The sequence below is a fragment of the Prunus mume genome, linkage group LG6 (assembly GCF_029339155.1).
Source record: "Prunus mume cultivar Tortuosa linkage group LG6, ASM2933915v1, whole genome shotgun sequence".
Lineage (NCBI taxonomy): Eukaryota > Viridiplantae > Streptophyta > Magnoliopsida > Rosales > Rosaceae > Prunus > Prunus mume.
In genome coordinates, this window is record NC_142703.1 from 22,200,032 (window position 1) to 22,220,395 (window position 20,364).

Genomic DNA, 20,364 nt, shown 5'->3' on the forward strand with positions numbered 1-20,364 from the left:
TTACCAAACGGGCTGGGCTTCCCAAATTTTTTAAAAAATCACTTATCACCTGAAATAAGCAATGTCAAACGGGCACTAACTCAGTAAGTTACCTAATCAAGTTAAGATCCTGATTTATTGTATTTTTTAGATTCCAAAATTGCCCCTATTTACAATTCAACGTGTTTTGTGGGGGATTCTAAAATGTGATCCTCCAATTTATTGTGGTTTTTCCCTCCAATAGATTGCATTCGAGTCTCTTCTATTTATTATCTGTTTTTATTCTAGGTTTTCCTTCTGCTAATTGTATGGGATTCAGTCATCAGTTACGTTGGTTTTTATTATGGTTTTAATATGTACCATTGTGTTTTCCGTAGGTTTTGAATGTGGGTTTAATTTGGGGAATAGAGTTTTCATCATGTTTAAATTTCTGAGAAAGGCCCAAGGCTTCTCCACGTGTGTTTTTGTTGGTTCAGTTGCTGGTTCTGGAGCCGACTTCACAAGCTTGTGTGATCTCCCTTGCATACTGTAGGTAAATTACAGTGTTTTCCATGTAAGGAAAATGGTGTTTTCCTTATAAGCATGATTGTGTTCTTGTTGTGGTTTGCCTTCGACTACTTTAAGCATTGGAACTCCAATATTTTGCCTACTAACCATTTCAGAGGCTATAAAGTTCTTTTTAACAATATTTGCACTATCTTTCGAACTCCATTCATCCAAGCAATTCCTCAACATCATGACCAGTGAATTTTTCACGCCTATCACAATTGTGAACTCTGTCGTTGTAACATTGAAACACTTTATTATTCTGATTATATCTATATATGTCTTCTTACAAATGTTTTCACTAATCGAACTTTCATCATAAGCCTTGAAAAGACCCCAAAATGATGTTTTCCTCAAACCATTAAAAAGGTTAAAAAAAAATAGCCCAAAATGATGCTTGCATTTTAACTACTTGTTCCCGTAAGTAATCCACATCTCCCGCATTATCTACGTAGGTGACATACCAAAAAGGTAAAATATTCATCAAAGACAGGGTATCTTTGCTACCAAGGTTTTTTTTTCCTAATCCCCTGGTTTACATATAAAAACTGTTTATAACAAATCATAAAATCACATAAAACCAAAAAAAAATCTTCTAGGCATTCTTGATCTTGTGATGCTTTTCTTTCTTTTTTGCAATTTACCTACCAGTTCGCTTAAGTAATCTACATTTTCCACATTATCTACGTTGGAAACATACACAAAAGGTAAAATATTCACTGTAGACAGGGATGTATTGATAGAACCTTCTTTTTTTCCTTATCCCTTGTTTACATATAAATTTTTTTTTTATAACAAATCATCAAATCACATATAACTGAAGAAAAAAAATCCAATCATTCTTGATCTTCTGATGGTTTTCTTTATTTTTTGTTTCACGCTACAACAATTTACCTACTACAAAAAATACTGAGCTAGTACTATATTGCGTCTCATATTTGTGAGTTGAAGAATAAAAGGTAATATCTACCACAAGGTAAAATAACATCACAAATCACTTGTGCATTCACCTAGGAATTTCATCAAATACATGATGTGCATAACAAAACACAAGCCCAACTTTTAGGTCATCAATAGATTATTGAAAACATAAACAAATATTGAACAATATGAATCTCTGAAACGAATAGTCAAACAACAAACTGATGGGGCTCCATGGAATTGCATAATTTAGGGGTAGATACGATCACATAAAGGATATGAACAAAAAGTGCTAAAAATTCAAAACACATGAACCGTAATTTACTTGCAATATGCAAGGCAGACCATACAAGCTTGTCACGTCAGTTCCAGAATAGATTGTTTCAATCACTGTCGTCTTTTCTTAGCGATTGCTTTGATGAATAGAATGTACCTACGAACCCAGAATTTGAACAACAGAGACATTGGAGGGGAATCTAACGTTGGAGAATCTATGGTTTCAATGATGGGAATCGATCAAGGCTAAAATGGTGGTAAATTAAATTTGTCGTGAATGAAACAGTCGTTCCCAGTGATTGAAAACCATCGGGATGTCTATCAGGTAATTACGTAGAGTATTATGACCTCTTATATCTTACAGGGCATTTAGTTTGAATTTGGGGTTTCCATATAGATTTATAGATTGATAGGTTTGTATCTAAAGAATATAAATTGTAGGGGCCTATATTGGACTCTCTCAAAAAAAATAATTTCTTTTTCAGTACAAGCGATTGGGGGAGGAGGTTTATATAAATATTCATTGGATGCGTGGAGATTTCAAACCTCTACCCACATAAGTAAAGGTGAAAGAACTCAACCAATTAAGTTATACCCTACTGGCCACCAATAATTTTATAGACTTCTATGAAATCTTAATTGAATAATCAACCTACAAATTGATCACGTCATTACGCAACCTGTCATTGGAGTCGTTAAGTGATGACGTGATATATCAGACATGGTTTTTTTTTTTTTTTGCTTCTGTGTTTTTTTGTTGTTGTCAAAGTAGATAATTTCTGACCCACAAACCAAAGCTCAGACCCACGAACTCCAAAATGGAGAATAAAAACCCCAAATTGACATCTTCATCTCGCCATTTGACCTAGAATGAAACCCTAAATCCAATTTCAAATCTAAATCATATATAGGCGCCCTTCTGTAGCTGTGGTCAGAGAGCTCGCGTTTGTACGTCGTGGACAGACACACACCAAGGCCACCATTTATGGGGTTGAGATTTTCAGAGGTTACAATTGCTAATTAAAGCTTGCTCGCGTCTCTCTACAAAAATGAAGAAGATGCGCTTTCTTTCATTGGATTGATCCCAAGATGTTCGAAAGGTCGAGGAATGTGATACATGGGCTTCTGAATGTTAGATACATGCCCTAGAAGCCAATACAAAAATAGTGAACTGCTATGTCTGCTAGTCTCAAGTCATTCGTGTAGAGACACTGAGACATGTGTGTACACTCTATAAAGATAGAGTTCACTGAACGTGATCAACTCAAGAATTCTTGTATGGAAGTCTTACTCACAAGTGTCAAACAAAGAATTCTAAGTTATGATAATGCATATTAGTCCTTAGACTTGAGACATCACGGTTGTTTTGTGTATGGGTTGTTTGTCTTTAAGGGCACCATATAGTTATATCAAAAGGTTGTGACTTAAAGGTGTTCCTCAGGATACTCAACATGTGCACAGAGGCATGTGAATGTATAACAAGGAATCTCTACTCATAGTAGAAAGATAGAATACTCTAAAGATATGATTCATTGAATCTTTGGCCAAAGTACAGGATGAGAATTGGAACAAGAAAGTTTGCAATTGCATCCAAGTGAATCATATAACCTAGAGATGTCATGTTAGGGATTTGACACAAGTTAACCATATCCCAACAACACAATATAGAGTATTGTAATAAAGAATGACCGAATTGCATTGTAATCACAAACTAACTAGACTAGGTTTTCTAAATAAACTCTATTTAGCTTGGGTAGCCATGACATACTGCTATGTGTCACTCATGATTTGTGAAAGCCATGTAAGTACTAATTATAATTAGCCTTCACTAATAGGAAGATTTGTATAGAGGGATACAATTCACATTCGATATAAAAGAAACCATTCTTACTCACGGCCTCGCTAATTAGAACCTATAAGATTGTACACTGAAAAGGTATGAGAGAATAAATGATTCTGCGGCGTGGTCAAAGTCAAAGTCAAAGTCAAAGTCAAAGTCAAAAGTCAAGGTCAAAGTCAAAAGTCAAAGCTCAAACCATTGGCCCGAGACTTGACGCGGTCAACATAAGATTAACTAGGACCAATGCTTGTTAGACAAGTTAGTGATTTAATTAGTTAAGTCATTAATTAATTAAACTAATTAGATTAGCTTAATGAATTAATTAAAGTTATGGAACTTTAGTTTTGCCCTTACATGACTTAAACATTTATAGGAAAATGGACCTTATTGACTTAGGCAAAGTGTGACACATTATGGGATTAATGTGGTAGACCAAAGTAGCCCCAAATGGCTAAGGGATGAGGGGGTGCGGCACATGGGCTCTTTAGTGGCACATGTGTGACAATATGTCTCTATATATTCATAGCTATATCACCACACCTCCTTAGGGTTTCAAGTTAGACATTTAGGAAGAAAGGAAACATCAAACCTCCCTCCCAATTACTCTCTTTGCCGGCCACCTAGAGGAAGAAGAGGCTAGCACCCATCTTTTCCTCTTGGTTCCTTATTCTCTTATTCTCCTCCATCATTGGTGAAGATTCTTTAGGGAGGCATAACCTCGTTGTGCCTATTTGGAGAGCAAAGTGGAGAACCAACATCAGAAGGACCAATCCCTCTACTTAAACATCATCCTTGATTTCAAGATATGCTCCAAGGGTGTGTATTCCTTAATCATTCTCTAAATAGTTGTCTTAGAGAGTCTATAGTGCTATTTTCATAAACCTATAAAGATTGGGACCTAAGATGAGAATTGTATGAATCTCTAGCAATTTCCTTGCTTCCCCTTTATTTTGTTTCATATTTGATATGCATATGCTAGATGATTTGTTTTATCATAGTTTCATAAATCCTTACCCCCTAATTTTCCCTTCATTGAAAAGCTTGGCGAAGTAGGAAAAGGGGCAGAGAAAAGCTTCTAGGAGATTTTAGGTTCCTGTGGGTTTTGCTACTAGGGTTATGGTTCACGATCTTTGTGCTTCTGATGGTTCTGAGTGGGGAAGGATGCAGAAAAGATAAACCAACCACAACATAAGGCTAGAACTAGAGTTTTAGGTGGTTTCATGTGCATTATGTATTAGTGAGCCACATTCGAAGTCCATGTGAATTTGTAAAATGCAATTGGCTTTGTAAAATGCATTTTGGTATAATGAATTGCATGTGGTAAGGTTTTTTAAACTGCATATGGTGCAATGAATTGCATTTGGGTTTGTAAATAATTGTAAAGAAGAATTTGCCATCAATATGGCTGCATCCATTATATATCAAAGAATTTGCCTCTAGTTCAAAATACATCAATATTCCTATGCAAAAGACTGCATCCAAATAAATCCATACCCCTATGCAAAATATATCCAAATACATCCAACCAACTATGCAAATGAGTAATTAAAAACTACAACATGACTAATCCAAGTTACATCCAAACCTCAAATGCTCTAGGCAACCCTCTTTGCTTGTCCGAGATAAATGTCCACCCATGTTGATTCACAATTCCAACATCACTACCCAACAGTTAAAGAAACTATGTCCATGAATCCCTAGTTTCCATCTCCACCACTACATAAGGTATGACCCATGTTTCATTATTGACATCAATTCAAATAGCAGTCAAGAATTGACTCTCATAGACTCCATTCAAATGACAACCATCTAATCCAATAACATGCCTGCAATACTCCTTGAAGCCCTTCTTACAACCTCCCAAACAGACATATAACCTTTGAAAGATTGCATCACTTCCATTAAATTCACACTTCATCTTGGTGGTTGTTCCTAGGTTGCTCATTTTCAGTTTTTCACAATAATCCCCAAGCATGGCATAATATGCATCCAAATTACCCTCTATCATCTCAAAAGTTGATCTCTTGGCTCTATATGCTTTCATGATTGAATGTGGAGGAATATTAAGCTTAGATTGGACTCTATCAATGAATGTTTTAGTGAGTCACTTCACAATTGTTAGGTTGTTATCCCAAACTAGTACAAATGTATGGATATGATTGTATATTTTAACAACCAATGTTTTATCCTCAGATGAATTGCAAGAGGCATATATGTTCCAAGGGCAATGCTTGGTTCTACAAAATGTCTTTAGCTTGAACCTTGCATTTCTTTTATACCATATATCGTGTCCATACTTTAGTGAGTAAGTTTCAACTGCCTCTCTAAACACATGCCAATATTCAAACATCATTCATAATTCAAAAATTGGGTTGTTGCTGTTAGTTTTAGGATTGTATTCTTGGAACCTTCTCCTTGTTTCTTCATCATCTGATGCACCCCTAAGAAAGTCTTCATCATTGTCTTCTAACACTTTAGCCCCAAAAGTATTTGGTCTATTATTTGGATTTGGCTGCTCAGTTTCAGGGTCTTTTGCAACATTTTGGGGTTGCTCATTCTCATTTTGGACATGCTCATTTTGCAATATTGAGGGCTTGCTTATTTGCAATACCCTAGGCCTGCTCATTTGTAACATTAGGGGTCTGCTCATTTGCAACACCCTCAACATGCTGCATTGCAGCATCCTGGGCTTGTTCACCCTCATTTTAGGTATGCTCTCTTGCTTTCTCATTTTGGACCTCTTCTATTCCAATAGTCTCACTTCTAATAGAATCACCTTTAAACAAATCTTGTGCAAATAAAATGTTTGATTCAACAAAGTCATCATCCTCTTTAATGACATATGTTGTGTCAACAAGGCATGATTCTTGAAACGAGTCATCATCAGATGACTGAGAAGAATCACCAAGCTTCCTCATTTTAGGCATTTGTTTTACTCATTTCTTTTCTTTTGGAGAACAATTCCTTCTAGTGTGAATGCTTCATTTACTTTTTTTTTTTCTCTTCTTATTGTCAACTAAAACATTTCTCCCTTTTCTAGCTTTAGTGTATGCATCCCTTACCACTGCTTTGCCTTTTGAACCTTGAGTTGTTGGAGGAGCACTACATCCCACATCAAACTCATATGGCTCTTCATCTATTGTAGCAGATCTTGGTCCATTTCCACTTGGTATAATAGCTAGTGGATTGTCATCAAATTGCAGCAAGGTCATTGCATTTGATGACCTATGTAGCTTATAATGGTACAAAATGATCTCATCCATATAACCCAAATGTTTAACCATCCAACCTATCTCAACCATAGACAACAAATCATTGTCAACATAGTCAAAATATGTCATATCACCTCCTACATAGAAATTGTCACTAAATCTACCACCATGATACATTGTAATAGTGAAATGCTCGGGATCAATTGCAAAGCACATAAGAACAAGCAATGAGACAAAAAATGAAGTACCAACTGGACAAAAAATGCAGTACGAATTTGGGACCACCTAAAAATGTATATGCAAACTCACATGCCTAGTGACTACTTTACCAATAAGACAAAGTCTTCTTTATTATAAAAAGAAGGCTTATTAGTTAAAATGGCCTTTGAAACTTGGGTCAAATCTCATTTTGCATACTGAAAGTGACCCATATGCCCCATTTGACTGTGGTTTCGGGTTTCACTTTGCCCCTTGCAGTCAACTCCATTGCTAACCTCGTCAAAATTGCTAACGTAGAGGGATAATTTCATCGTTTCATCAACTTCGCAAATTGTGGAGCCCACCTTTATTCAAAGAATTGAAAAAAAAATGCAAATACTAAAGAGTACTATGGTTCAAGGGGATTCGAACCCCTAACCTCCAATATCTAATAAATGGTCTTTACGACTGAAGCAAGTTGTATTCTTAAGTAGTCTTTGTACAATGATGATATTCATTATATTCTTAGAAGAATTTGAAAAACATTTTATACTCTTCCTTCTCCATCAGTCGACTTTCTACTTTTTTTTTCTTTTCTTTTCCGCATCTTCTTCTTTTTGGTCTTCTTTTCTCGTTTTGTTTTTTTTTTCCCTTCTTTTTAATTTGAAAGTCATATTTGGGGAAGAGGAGTAGAGGATAGTTGGGTTTGTGTAATATGGGGTAGGGTATTAGTTAGCCGTTGCGATTTGGGGTGGGGGATCAATTGGGTGGCCGGGTAAGGATGGATGTGTTGGAGCTGGTGGGGTACATGTTGGCTTTTTGGAGTTGTGTGGTTTGGGATGGGTGTTTTGGAGTTGGTGGATGAATGTGCTGGAGGTGATTAGGTGGAGGTAGATGGTTGTGCAGTGGTGGGGTTTGTCCGAGGGGAGCATTTGTGGGGATAGGGTGGGTTTTGTGGGCTGAGAGAGATGGGAGACGAGAATTGTTGGAGTGGCTTGATATGGTAGGTGGGTTGAGGTTGCAGTGGGGGTGCAAGAAGGTGGGAGAGGTGGTGGTGACATCAAAGTGAGGGCTAGGTGGAGATGGCTGGTATGGGTGGGGGACGAGGTTGTTGGTTAATTTTTTTAAAACAATTTTTAATGTTTAAATTTTAATTATTTAAGAGAATTTTTAATTTTTTATAATGTTTTTATGCCATATGGGACAAAAAGAAGAAATTACCCCTGCCACGTCAACAATTTTGACGGGGTTAGCAACGGAGTTGACGGCAGGGGAAGTGAAATGCGAAACCACGGTCAAAGGGGGTGTATGAGTCACTTTTAGTTTCAGGGTGTAAAGTGAGATTTGACCCAAGTTTCAGGGAGCATTTTAACTAATAAGCCTAAAAAACAACCTCAATCCCTAAAAGGTAATAGGCTTTCCCCATTTCGAAACTTACCATAATCTGGCTCGACTTCTCCTCGAGATCGACAAACCCACGCCATGGCCGACACGATAACCCTAAATTCAGCAAGATTCTCCTGCACTCAACATTATTCGAAGGCTTTTGTCAGTTCGAAATGCTTTTGCTTCAAAAGCTGGGTGAAAAAGAATTAGGTGATTAGGGATTTCGAGTCACATTTGGGGATTAAAGTTTAGGGTACACCAGATTTCGACACATGTCCCATAAGTGGGCTAGAAACCTAGAAATTATCCCCTTCATTTTTTTAAAACATTCACCCAACACGAGTTGAACACGCAAGCAAAAAAAAAAAGCCACTTCGGATACACCACATCATCATTTAACGACTCCAATGATGGACTAGGTAACGACTAACCAATTTGTAGGTTTTCCAAGAGTTCAGGTATGTGCTTGAAAATTTTAGATGGTTGGATACTTGCTTGTAACGACTCCTAAAGTTGGGGTTACTAATATGTAGTTTACCCTAAATTTTTTAATATATATATATTTTATCAAAGTGAGATAACTTCATTTAAACAACAATGTCAGAGTACAAAAAGAAGACTGGACTTTAGTAATGTAACAAGTGTGGCCTCATTAAAACCTTGCCTTTTAAAACCCCCAAATGGAGGAAAATCTGGTCAAGAAAAAAGAGTACCACTACATCACATCAAGTATAAAATTAATTTAAGAAAATAACTTGTCATTAGCCAAAACATCATAAATTCATAAAGGACCATCCTCTAACCACACTTGAAAGTACTAAGACAGGAGCGGCTATGCAACCTGGATAAACTCCCGAAGAACAAATTGACAAGAAATATGAGCAAAACAATTAAAAAGGCCCCTGACTTCATCTACTAAAACACCCTCCACCGACCAGCTTTGCTCATAAGTTCGAAGATTCATAATAATCTATTTTGCCTCCATTTCCAAAATGACATAACGATACCCCATTTGACTTGCAATCTGTAATCCCAAAATTGCTGCATCCACCACGTTTTTGTCATCATACGAAATAGAAAGAACCTTGATTTTCTTAGGACACATGATCTGTAGAGAGTCTTGATTGAAGTCATAAGGAAAACCACCCAAAGGAGTAATAATATTAGTAACATATGTAAGAGGAAGAGTGGAATTAGCAACACCTTTGAGACGAGCAAACCTTTTCCAACCCTTCCTAGAAGTGAAGGAGAAAACCTTCGGGCCAGATCATGGAAGGTAGATGTAACAGGGAGGTACAACTAAGATGTATGAGACATAGAAACTTGGGCCTCTAACTTTCCAATAGGTAAAGGAGAAACAGCTCTAGACATTTGAAATCCATGTAACTGGCTTATCTCCTTATTTGAATGAGATAAAAATGAATAACCGCTATGTTGTGTCATCCCATTTGCGGAACCACCTCAGAAGAAAGATCAATCTTATGACGGTTTTCGTCACAAGACGATCCTGCCAAATCATGAAAGGTGATTGACCGGTCACGAGCCTGTCGATCTGAGAAACGCGAACCACCAACAGGCTCCAGAGTAGCATGCAAAGTGGTACGAAAGGTTTCACAGCACCCACACGAATGTCCATAGAAGGCCTGGAACAATCTGGCAGCCAATGCTCTAAGCTCCCACAATCATGGCAGAATTCCGGCAATCTCTCATAAGTAAAATCAACCCATTTCGAACCAATTTCCGAAAAAGAAAGTCATACCCCTCCACGAAGGTTTGGTGACACCAACTCGAACTCTAATACTCAAGCATCGACCGACACAATCTCCAGCAGCGCCCTGTGCAACCTCCAAAAAAGAACCCAAACGATTGCCAATCAAACGGGCAATCTGAAACCGTTATACTGAGAATGGGCAAATTATGAACCCGAAGCAAATCTTGTTCCCTTCAGCCATTTCACGAATATTCGAGCCATTTAAAGTGGATTCTACATTTACCACTACATCACAGTTATCATTTAAAACACATATTAACGGTCTGACTACCTAATATACTTACGTGTATGTTTTTAGTATATGAGTTTGTAGTCTTCGGATATCAATTTAAAACCACCCAAAAATATGATGTTTTTACGTGGTGAGTCAACAAATTTATACCTTTTTACCTTCATTGGAGGAGTAATTTTTGTGTATTGAATAATATTTCTACATGTCTTATGTGTATCGAATGGTACCAGCTCGGAACATACACAAATTTCTCTCATTGAAGATGCTCTCTTAAGGAAAGGAGTTTGCTAAGTGAAGGGCTTTAGCAACAGATCCTCCCGCACCAACCCACTCTCTCACTCCCTACCATTTTCCTCTCTCTCTCTCTCTCTCACTGTAGATATTCCCAACTTTCCAACAGCAACCACTGCAAAAATGGCGACGGTGGACTCCTTAACCCACATAGACATCACCACACTTTCTCAATCCGAGCTCCACGCCCTCTCCCTCTGCTCCTCCTCCTCCTCTGCCTTCAACCTCTTCGGGGCCCAAGACCTCGTCGTCCCCAAAATCGACCGATCTGTCTTCAACGAGAGCGCTGGCTCCCGCCGCCAGACCTATTCCCGCCCTCGCCGCTCGCAGTCCGATGCCTCCACCGGCCACCGTCGCCGCGTCGCCGGCCTCCACGCCACCCCCAAGCTCTCCCCTGTCCCGCCCGACGACCCCGAGCGCAACGAGAACCACGCCATCATCGCCCACCTCAAGAACTTCATTTCCCAGGACCCCAAATTTGATCAAATCGACTTCGAGGCCGCCCATACGGCGTCGTTTCCCGTGTTGTTGGGCCCGAATCACGAGTTGAGGAGCGGAATTGTGGGTTTTGAGGGGAGAGAGGACGAGGGTGTGAAGAAAAGAAAGCGGGGGAGGAAGCCGAAAGTGAAAGTCTTGAGCATGGAGGGTGAGGGCTATGTGGGTATGGAGATGGTGAACAAGAACGGCGCTGCGGTGGACGTTTCGGGTTTGGCGAATGTGGAAGACCCTTTTGGGGAGGAGTTGAGGAGGAGGACTGTGGGTTTGGAGACTGAGGAGCAGTTGTTGGGGTTTATGAGGGAATTGGGTGGGCAGTGGGGAAGTAGGAGGAAGAAGAGAAAGATTGTCGATGCAAATGAGTTCGGGGATGCGTTGCCGGTCGGTTGGAAGCTCTTATTGGGGCTTAAGAGGAAGGAAGGACGTGCTTGGATATACTGCCGCCGCTTCATAAGGTTTTACTTGCTTTATTTCTTCTTCAGTCACTTATACTAGAGTATGCAAAAATGTCCATTGCTTTGCAACCATTGAGGTCTACATAGTTCTTGTTTGAATACACATATATATTCCTTTGGTTAGCATAAGCATTGACTTTGCTATGACTATTTTTTTATGCTCTGTTTGTTTGAAAATTTCTTGTCGTCTGTTGATCATGGGAGTCTTGATTGTTAGAACTTTGTATGCATTTGCTTGTAGGAGCTCTTGGGTTTAGAGCCTTTAGTTGGTATGCTTATTTTTTTTGGCTCGTTGTCACTTGAGAATGCTTCTCTTCTTTGGTTACATAGGTTATCTTAGCAGATCATCCTCGAGTAATGATTATCAAATTAGAATTATGTACCCATTATCACTGCCACTTACTAAAGAATTCTTGGGGCTACAAAGAGAGTTTCTGCGATATGTTTGGGATATGGTCACTTCGAGCTAGCATCTGCATTTTCTTGGTTGGTTGTAGAACTTGACAATGACATTGAAAGATGTACAACGAAGCATTAATTCTGAATAGTTTGCTAAAGGCTAAATTTTTTTAATTTGATGGATATTGATTTACCAATAATTTAGTATAACTATGTAGCATGACAATCCATTCAAAGGAGATGTGGCAGTACTAGAGAAAGTAGAAATGTGGGTAGTATATCTGAAGAACATGCATAACTAGTTAACGGGTGGTTATTTATATTTGCTTTTCAGCATTTCTTCTACTTCATATCCTGTATTTTTGAGCTCTCTCTCTCTCTCTCTCTCTCTCTCTCTCTCATAGTTACAAGTTACTTGATACTTTCCAGCCCTACTGGACAACAATTTCTGTCCTGCAAGGAAGTTTCTTCATTTCTCCACTCCTTCTTTGGTTTCAATAATGCGCGACAGCCAGATGGTCGTGGGGGTGAGAACCTTCAGGAAGAGTGCATAATGACTACTGAAAACGTAAGTTTATATTTGTGCAGTTGTTTGGTCTATTGTACCTTGGTTTATAAATCTTCTTTAATAAGCTTTGTTTGGGGTGCAGCAGCATTCTGATAAGGATGGAGGCAGAAGGCAATATGTGAATTCCAGCTCTGCTCTAGTCGTGTCTACTATATCTAATGAGCATGAGAAGGAAGTTAGCTTATCGGGAATGGAGAATCTTGCAGAGGTTCAGATACATGACCTTTTTGAATGTCACAAATGCAGTATGACTTTTGGTGAGAAGGATTCATATTTGCAGCATCTATTGTCCTTTCACCAGAGGACTACAAGGAGGTATAGACTTGGTTCTACTGTTGGTGATGGTGTGATAATTAAAGATGGGAAATATGAATGCCAGTTCTGCCATAAGGTATTTCTGGAAAGGCGTCGCTACAATGGTCATGTAGGGATCCATGTTCGTAATTATGTGAGGAGGGTGGAAGAATCCCCAGGTCCAACGACTGTTCAAAAGAGAATAGAGTCTCCAAGCGGGGAAGGTTTTCCTTCAAGGATTTCTAAGATGGATGCTTTAATTGAAATTGCCCAAAACTCTATCCTAGAAACCTCAACTGCCGGACCTAATAATGAATCAAAATGTGGTCCTGCTGCCAATTCTCATCAAGAAATGAACATAGACTCCCCCCTCAGTGAACCGGACCTGGAAGGTAGCATGATTGATAGGACTGCTTCAGATCAACATGACAGTGAGCATACAATAACTGATGGAAGTATGGAGGAAGCTGACGATCCTATGGAAGTTGTAGATGTTAAGATGGATTCTGGTATGAATACAACTTCTATAGAGAAAAATGGCAAACCATCTGAAAGTTCTTTGGAGAAAGATGGTTTGGTCTTCACAACTGATGAGTTAGAGAAGTCTGGTACCAATCAGGATGGAGCTTCTCAGTGCCTGATACATGCTTCTTCGAATGACAAAATTATTTCTGAAGTTGTAGGCAATGAAAATTTGAATTTCACAAGTACATTAGAGCATCCCAATGCCGTTGAACTCAGTAATAACAAAAATAGTGAACCTGCAGTTGAGTTAGGTAGCAGCAATGATCATGGACCAGCTGATGATACTTTGATAGAGCCTGTACGCCAAGCTAATGAAGAAAATGAAATCCAAAGTGGGATTTCTGACTCCTCAATATCTCTGGTGCAACCATTGGTCTGTTTTCCCACATCTAATGCAATATCGGATAAGGTATCAACAATTGTTGCCATATTTTGTCTTTTTGTGGTTTCCCAATACATTGAGTACACCTTAGTCGTGTTTAAATCTTTTTCTTCAAAATTAAAACTTAAAAATTTGCTAAAGAATTTATATTTGAAGAATATATCATGTTCTCTTTCCTGGATTCCAAGATTATGCTGATCTGTCCAAAATGTAGCAATTATATGAGTCTATAATTTTGTAGGAGTTGAGTCATCATTCTGTTGGTATGCTTTTCTTTTCTATTTTTTCTTTTTGCTTGAATTTGTTTCTAAGTTGTGAGTATGTTGGCTGTGAGACTATTTAGTCTAGTGGCTTTCGTATGGTTTTTAATTTATTTTGTCTGTTTGGCCTATCAAAATATTTGATTGATTACTGTTACTTATAGTATTGCATTAATATGAACGGTAGAAAAAAGGAAATGGATGCTATATGCTCAACACAGACTTATTTTCTAATGGAGATGTCATTATTTTAAGAAAAGGACTACAATGTGGGACCTATCAGACAGTCTCATGATCCAAATCATTTAGTTTTCAGTTTCAAGGACTAGCGTTGCAATAGGTTTTAGCCAAATCAGAAACTCTTTAGTCATCTAAATGCGGTGAAGTAGATAGATGAACAAAGTGTTGATCATGATGATAAACTAAAGAGATTCTGATTTTGAGAGTTTGAAGAGATGATGCCTGAAAAAAAAGCCACTCAGCCCTATCTCCAAGTTGTTGATCGGAATTTGATGTGCCAGGTTTGGTTACATGGTTCAGATATAAGATCAGAGTAGACCCCTAACTAATTATATGTTTTAACTGTAAATCGATTATCATGCACGCTAAAATAGTGATATGTTAGGGCCTGTTTGATAACCATTTCAAATTTAGTTCTTAGTTTTCATTTTTTGTGCTAGAGTAGTAGAGGAAAAAGAGGGAGAATGAGAGTGAAGATGGGATTGATTGGGAAGATGAGAGAGAATGATGGGAGGGAGGAGTAACAAAAGTGAAAACTAAAACTAAAAACTGAAATCTATTTGAAATTGTTTTCACTTTTAAGTTTTGTTTTCACTTTTGTTACTCATCCCTCCCATCCTCCCCTCTCATCCTCTCTCTCAATCTTATCCTCACTCTCATTTTCCTCTATACTCTAGCATAAAAAATGAAAACTAAAAACTAAAATTGAAATGGTTTTAAACGGGCCCTTAGTTTGTTGGCAGGGACTCTTCTTTGACATGCATATATTCCTTTATTCTGTGATATTTGCTTTTGAAATTTGATTTTGTTCACTGTTTTGATTGACAGGGGGAGCAGCATGTTAGCAGTGTTGGCCAGAGACATAACCATGAAACAGGGTTTGAGGAGCTGAGGCTGGATGAAATAGAACCTCTGAAGTATGGTTTTGCAGGTGGGCAAGAATCTCTTACAATGCAGGAGGTACCGATGGATTTGACAAATAATGCAGAGATGGAAAGGGCATTTGGCTCCTCTGTCCAGTTTGAACAAGAAGAAGTCATGCTAAGCATGGCTGCAAGCCATCAGCTTACATGTGTATGGTGTGGAGTAGAGTTCAACCATGAGGCTGCTGATTCCGAAATACAAGCGGATTCTGTCGGTTTCATGTGTCCAGCCTGCAAGGCCAAGATCTCTGGGCCACTCAATGTATAGGATAATGATATGCCTGTGAATTCCAATCCACTCTAAACAGTGGCGTCCTATCATTCCATTGTGATTATTATCATGGACGTCCGTTAATTTTATTTGAGCATGTAACTTTGCTATTTTAGAATGTTACTCAGTCCTTTTTTATTTCTCAACCTTAAGTATTATCAAATCATCTTTTACTTTTAACCCTTTTCTGGTTTGGCTGGTATTGAAGTTGCTATGTCTCTAGTGTGAATTGGCCTCATGAGGTCTTCCTATGTAAATGTGGATCTCAAATTTGGATAATTCGAACCCTTTAGCCACATCGCGAAGTGGTCCGAACAATGTGAAACCTTTTGACTCTCAACACAAAGGGATCATAGTTTGTTGGGCCAAATGGATATTGTAATTCGATGGTATGGATCATTTATATTTTTTTAGTCTCCACTAAAGAATAATCTTTGTTAGACATCATCCAAATTAGAATAGTGATCATTTCAGCCAATTGTGTTCGTATAATTATTTGATAAGAAGAAGAAAATGTTTTTTTATGGTTTCAGATTTAATTGATTAATTGCAAAGATGATCTTTTAGTGGACATTTTGAAAATACACAGTTTATATATGGGATTTTTGTTGACATATCACTTGAATTTATATCTCAATTTCAATTTCTCACCTTAAAGAAAAATTTAAGAGAAATGTCACCTTAATTTTTCAAAATCCATAATTTGTCATATGACTTTAACATAACACCATCCAATTTTCCATCCATTTTAAGGGTATTTTAGTCATTTCTATTTTCAAGGGTGTTTTAAAAATATAAAAATCATTATAAAAAAAATTTATACATGGTTAGAGAGAGAGAGAGAGAGAGAGAGAGAGAGAGAGAGAGGGGGAGGGGGGAGAGAAAGGGAGAGATGTCTCTTTTTTATCTTCTTTTTTTCTTGAAAATGGAAAGACTAAAATACCCTTAAAATGGATGGAAAAATGGATGGTGTTAAAGTTAAATGACAAATTATGGATTTTGAAAAATTAAAGTGACATTTCTCTTAATTTTTTCTTTAAGGTTACAAATTGAAACTGATGTATAAGTTCAGGTGACATTTTGACAATTATTCCTTTATATATATAGTCCAATTTTATTGACGGATTCCTCAAATAGGGACACCCTTTAGGGTCTCCTACAATTTTTGTTTTCAATGATCCAAACCATCTATTTTTTAAGTCTACATTCATAGATCATCCTTACAAAAAATTAGACAAATCAGAAATCGTTTCGACATTCAATTGTGTCTTACAAAATCTATGAACACGGTGCTTCAAGAAAGTACTATATATATATATATATATATATATATATAGAGAGAGAGAGAGAGAGAGAGAGAGAGAGAGAGCTTTCATTGAGTCCCTTAAATAAGCTTATTTAAGGACACCCTTGTAGAGCTTACTCCACATTGTATTTCGCTAATCCAAATCATCTATTTTTTAGATAATCATTCAAAGATCATCTCTACAAAAAATCATTTGACCACTCAATTGAGTTATTGAAATTTTAGTACTTTCTTAAAGCACCGTGTTCATTGATTTTGTATGACACAATTGAATGTCGAAATGGTTTTACGATTTGTCTAATTTTTTTGTAAGGATAATCTATAATTGTAGACTTAAAAAATAGATGGTTTGATCGTTGAAAAAAAAAATATCATAGGGAACCCTCAATAAAAGGGGATTGTATATATATATATATATATATATCTGGATTGTGCAGACCCCACTGTAAACATGGAGAAAAATAGGGAAGGGTAGTAGAAAATACATGGTGTTCGCATGGTAATAACGTCTGCATGTCCGTATAGGAGAAAATCGAGTTTTTATCAAAAATAGCCAAAATTTAACCTTCAAATTCATAAATTTCAATTTTTTAAAAAACTTTCAAATATAGCCAAAAACTCACTTAAATTGACCCAAATGCCCTCTAAATTAAAACCTAACCAAAAAGTATGCTTTTTCAAGCTGTAAGCTACTGAGCACAAGCCTCACTCTCCACTCAACCTACCCTCAAACACAAGGACACTGCCCTTCGCCAATCACCCTTAATGGAAAGCAAAGTTAATATAGGCAAGTTTGTGTTGCGGGAAGATAGTCTATGAACAGCGAGGGCCTTGCAATTTTTCTAGACCTCTTGTGCTGAGGGAAGGCTATATGATGGTTTGCAAGAAAGTTTAACCCCCATATCATATGCAGATTAGCAGTATTTATGATACAAATTTTGCGAGAAAGTTCAACTTTTTTTCTCAATTAAAAATTATTTTTTCAAGAAACTGACTTTAACTTTTTTTTTTGTTGTAAAAAACTCCCAAACCCACGAATCAAGCCATAGTCGCAGAGATGATTTTTATTGCTTGGATTTATGAAAACATCGGCTGCTACTTTTCTTCTTCTTTTTGGTAATTACATTGTCATTTTTATAATAGGATTCATAGGCATGGTTAAGTTGACGAAGCCAATCTTGTTTTTGTACTCCTGCAATTTTGGGTTTTAGCTTTTAGGTGTAATTGAGTTATAATGTAGAGGGCATTTGGATCAATTTAAATGAGTTTTTGGCTATATTTGAAAGTATTTTTAAACACTAACATTTATGAATTTGGGGGTTAAATTTTGGCTATTTTTGATAAAAACTCGAGAAAATCTTTATATATATACAGAGAGCTTCAGTTGAGGGATCCTTCGAATAAGCTTATTTGAGAGGCACCCTTGTAGAGCCCACTCTATATTGTATTTCACTAATTTATATCGTCTATTTTGTATATATTCATTCAAAGACATTTCTACAAAAAATTACTTAAATCCAATATCATTCGACTACAAAATTGAATTATTGCAATTTTAGTACTTTCTTGAAGTACCGTGTTCAGTGATTTTGAAGGACACAATTAGATGTCGAAACGGTTTCCGATTTGTCTAATTTTTTGTAAGGATGATCCATGAATATAGAATTAAAAAATAGATGGTTTGGATCATTGAAAAAAAATATTTGTAGGAGACCCTAAAGGCTGTCCCTCAAATAAAATTATTTGAGGTATCTCTCAACAGAAGGGGAATGTATATATATATATATATATACACACATACACAAAGAGTTTTCATTGAAAGATCCCTCAAATTATTTGAGGAACATCCTTGTAGGGCCCACTTCGCATTGTATTTCACTAATTCAAACCATCTATTTTGTAGATATTCATTCAAAGATCACCTCTACAAAAAAATCACTTGAATCTGATATCATTTGACCACTCAATTGAGTTATTGAAATTTTAATTCTTTCTTGAAGCACCATGTTCTAGGGGTGGGCATCAAAACCGGAATATCGAAACCGTCCCAAAATTGTGTCAAACCATGCCAATCTCATGCAGTCACATTCGGTGTTGAAGTGTAAACGGGATGATACCATGTCATCCAGTTACTGTTTGGCATGACACCAATTCTAGATTTGTGATCCCGTTTGGTGCCATACGTACCGAACAGTACCAGGTAAATAATAAATCCCAATTTCAATTCCTCCTCTCCCATGAACATTCGACTCGAGCTTTGTTTCCTCCATCCCATCCTTCCCTCTATCTATTCTTCTCTTCTCTTCTCCTTTCTCAATCATCGATTTGAAGTCGTAATTCCCAAATCCTCCACCATTGATCGATCTCATCTCTCTCTCTCTCTCTCTCTCTCTCTCTCTCTCTCTCCACCATCAATTCAAATTCTTCTTCTCAATCTCTTCTTTGTAAAACTTTATAATTTTGTGTTATGCAAACAGGTTTTTTAGGGTATAAAAAATGATACCAAATCATACCGGTCTCATTTGGGGCCCGTATGGTTAGAATGTTTTTTGAAACCTCATCCTGTCGTGTCCCATCTCGATGCTTCTATCCGGGATTGACACCAGGATGCCCTTCGTCCCATGTCATCCCGTACTGTGCCCAGGCTTACCATATTCATTGATTTTGTAGGATACAATTGAATGTCGAAACATTTTTTGATTTGTCTAATTTTTTGCAAAAATAATCTATGAATGTAGACTTAAAAAATAAATGGATTGGATTATTAAAAAAAAGTTTATAGGAGACTCTAAAGGGTGTTCCTCAAATAAAATTATTAGAGGAATCTCTCAATAGAGCAGGACTATATATAAAAGGTATAATCTTCTCATTTAAGCAAAGCAGTAACCCACTTAATTATTGGCCCAAATTCTTGGCCGCACAAGAGAACAAAGTAAACAAAACAGTTCAATCAAGTGGTGTCATCTTTGTCCTGAAAAGATTAAAAAAACAAGAAAACCTTTGGGCGAATATGTTCAGTGCGAGCATTTTATATGAAGATTGGCATTTCGCCCTGAACGTACGTAGTGTAAAGAAACCGAATCCCCTGTGTGGCCTCTTGCCCTTTAATATGTTTAATATTTTTGGCCTTTGTTTTCAAGACAGGAAAATCAGAATAAAGAAAAAAGATAAGGGCATCTAGTTCTTTCTTTATAACATGACAGAACAAAGAAAAGTGACCCCATGCATGCTGTTTGATTCGACGGATACTAAGACTTCAACCCTAATTATTCTATGGATTTTGTAGGAAAGCAAAACGATTTTCAGCTGTTAAATTCATCAATTCACGTATTAATTTCCAAGCTAGAAAAGAAAGTACACTCTCGTGTAAGAATATAGAAATTTGGATCCACATATATTTTCAGTTATTCCAATGGGAGGTGGACATGCATGCTTGACATTGACAATATGGTCCATAATAAATACCGGGCTGTATGCAATTTAGATTTTGTGTTCGATTCTTCCACTCTCATTGTCGCTTGTATTAAACAAAAGGTAGATTAATCAACCGACTGCCTTCAATCTTCCATATTAATTATTAATTGTACCTAGAAA

The 20,364-nt window shown here is 37.1% G+C and overlaps 1 protein-coding gene across 2 annotated transcripts; it reads left to right on the forward strand.

Annotated features, from left to right (window-relative positions):
• The first annotated feature begins 10,599 nt into the window (after nucleotides 1-10,599).
• Nucleotides 10,600-15,644, forward strand: LOC103335917 (uncharacterized). Of its 2 annotated transcripts, none has more exons than XM_008238951.2 (4): nucleotides 10,600-11,602; nucleotides 12,431-12,569; nucleotides 12,652-13,797; nucleotides 15,099-15,644. In XM_008238951.2, exons 1-4 carry the CDS (start codon nucleotides 10,776-10,778, stop codon nucleotides 15,459-15,461), a joined length of 2,475 nt encoding a protein of 824 aa, XP_008237173.1. In that variant the 5' UTR covers nucleotides 10,600-10,775; the 3' UTR covers nucleotides 15,462-15,644. The 2 variants fall into 2 exon arrangements, with proteins under 2 accessions (XP_008237173.1, XP_008237174.1); XM_008238952.2 differs by having other exon boundaries at nucleotides 12,655-13,797.
• The last annotated feature ends 4,720 nt before the right edge of the window (nucleotides 15,645-20,364 follow it).

Coding starts and splice junctions, on each gene's coding strand:
- LOC103335917 (XM_008238951.2), top strand. CDS start 10,776: ATGGCGACGGTGGACTCCTTAACCCACATAGACATCACCACACTTTCT. Junction 11,603..12,430: donor TACTGCCGCCGCTTCATAAG/GTTTTACTTGCT, acceptor GATACTTTCCAG/CCCTACTGGACAACAATTTC. Junction 12,570..12,651: donor GCATAATGACTACTGAAAAC/GTAAGTTTATAT, acceptor TTTGGGGTGCAG/CAGCATTCTGATAAGGATGG.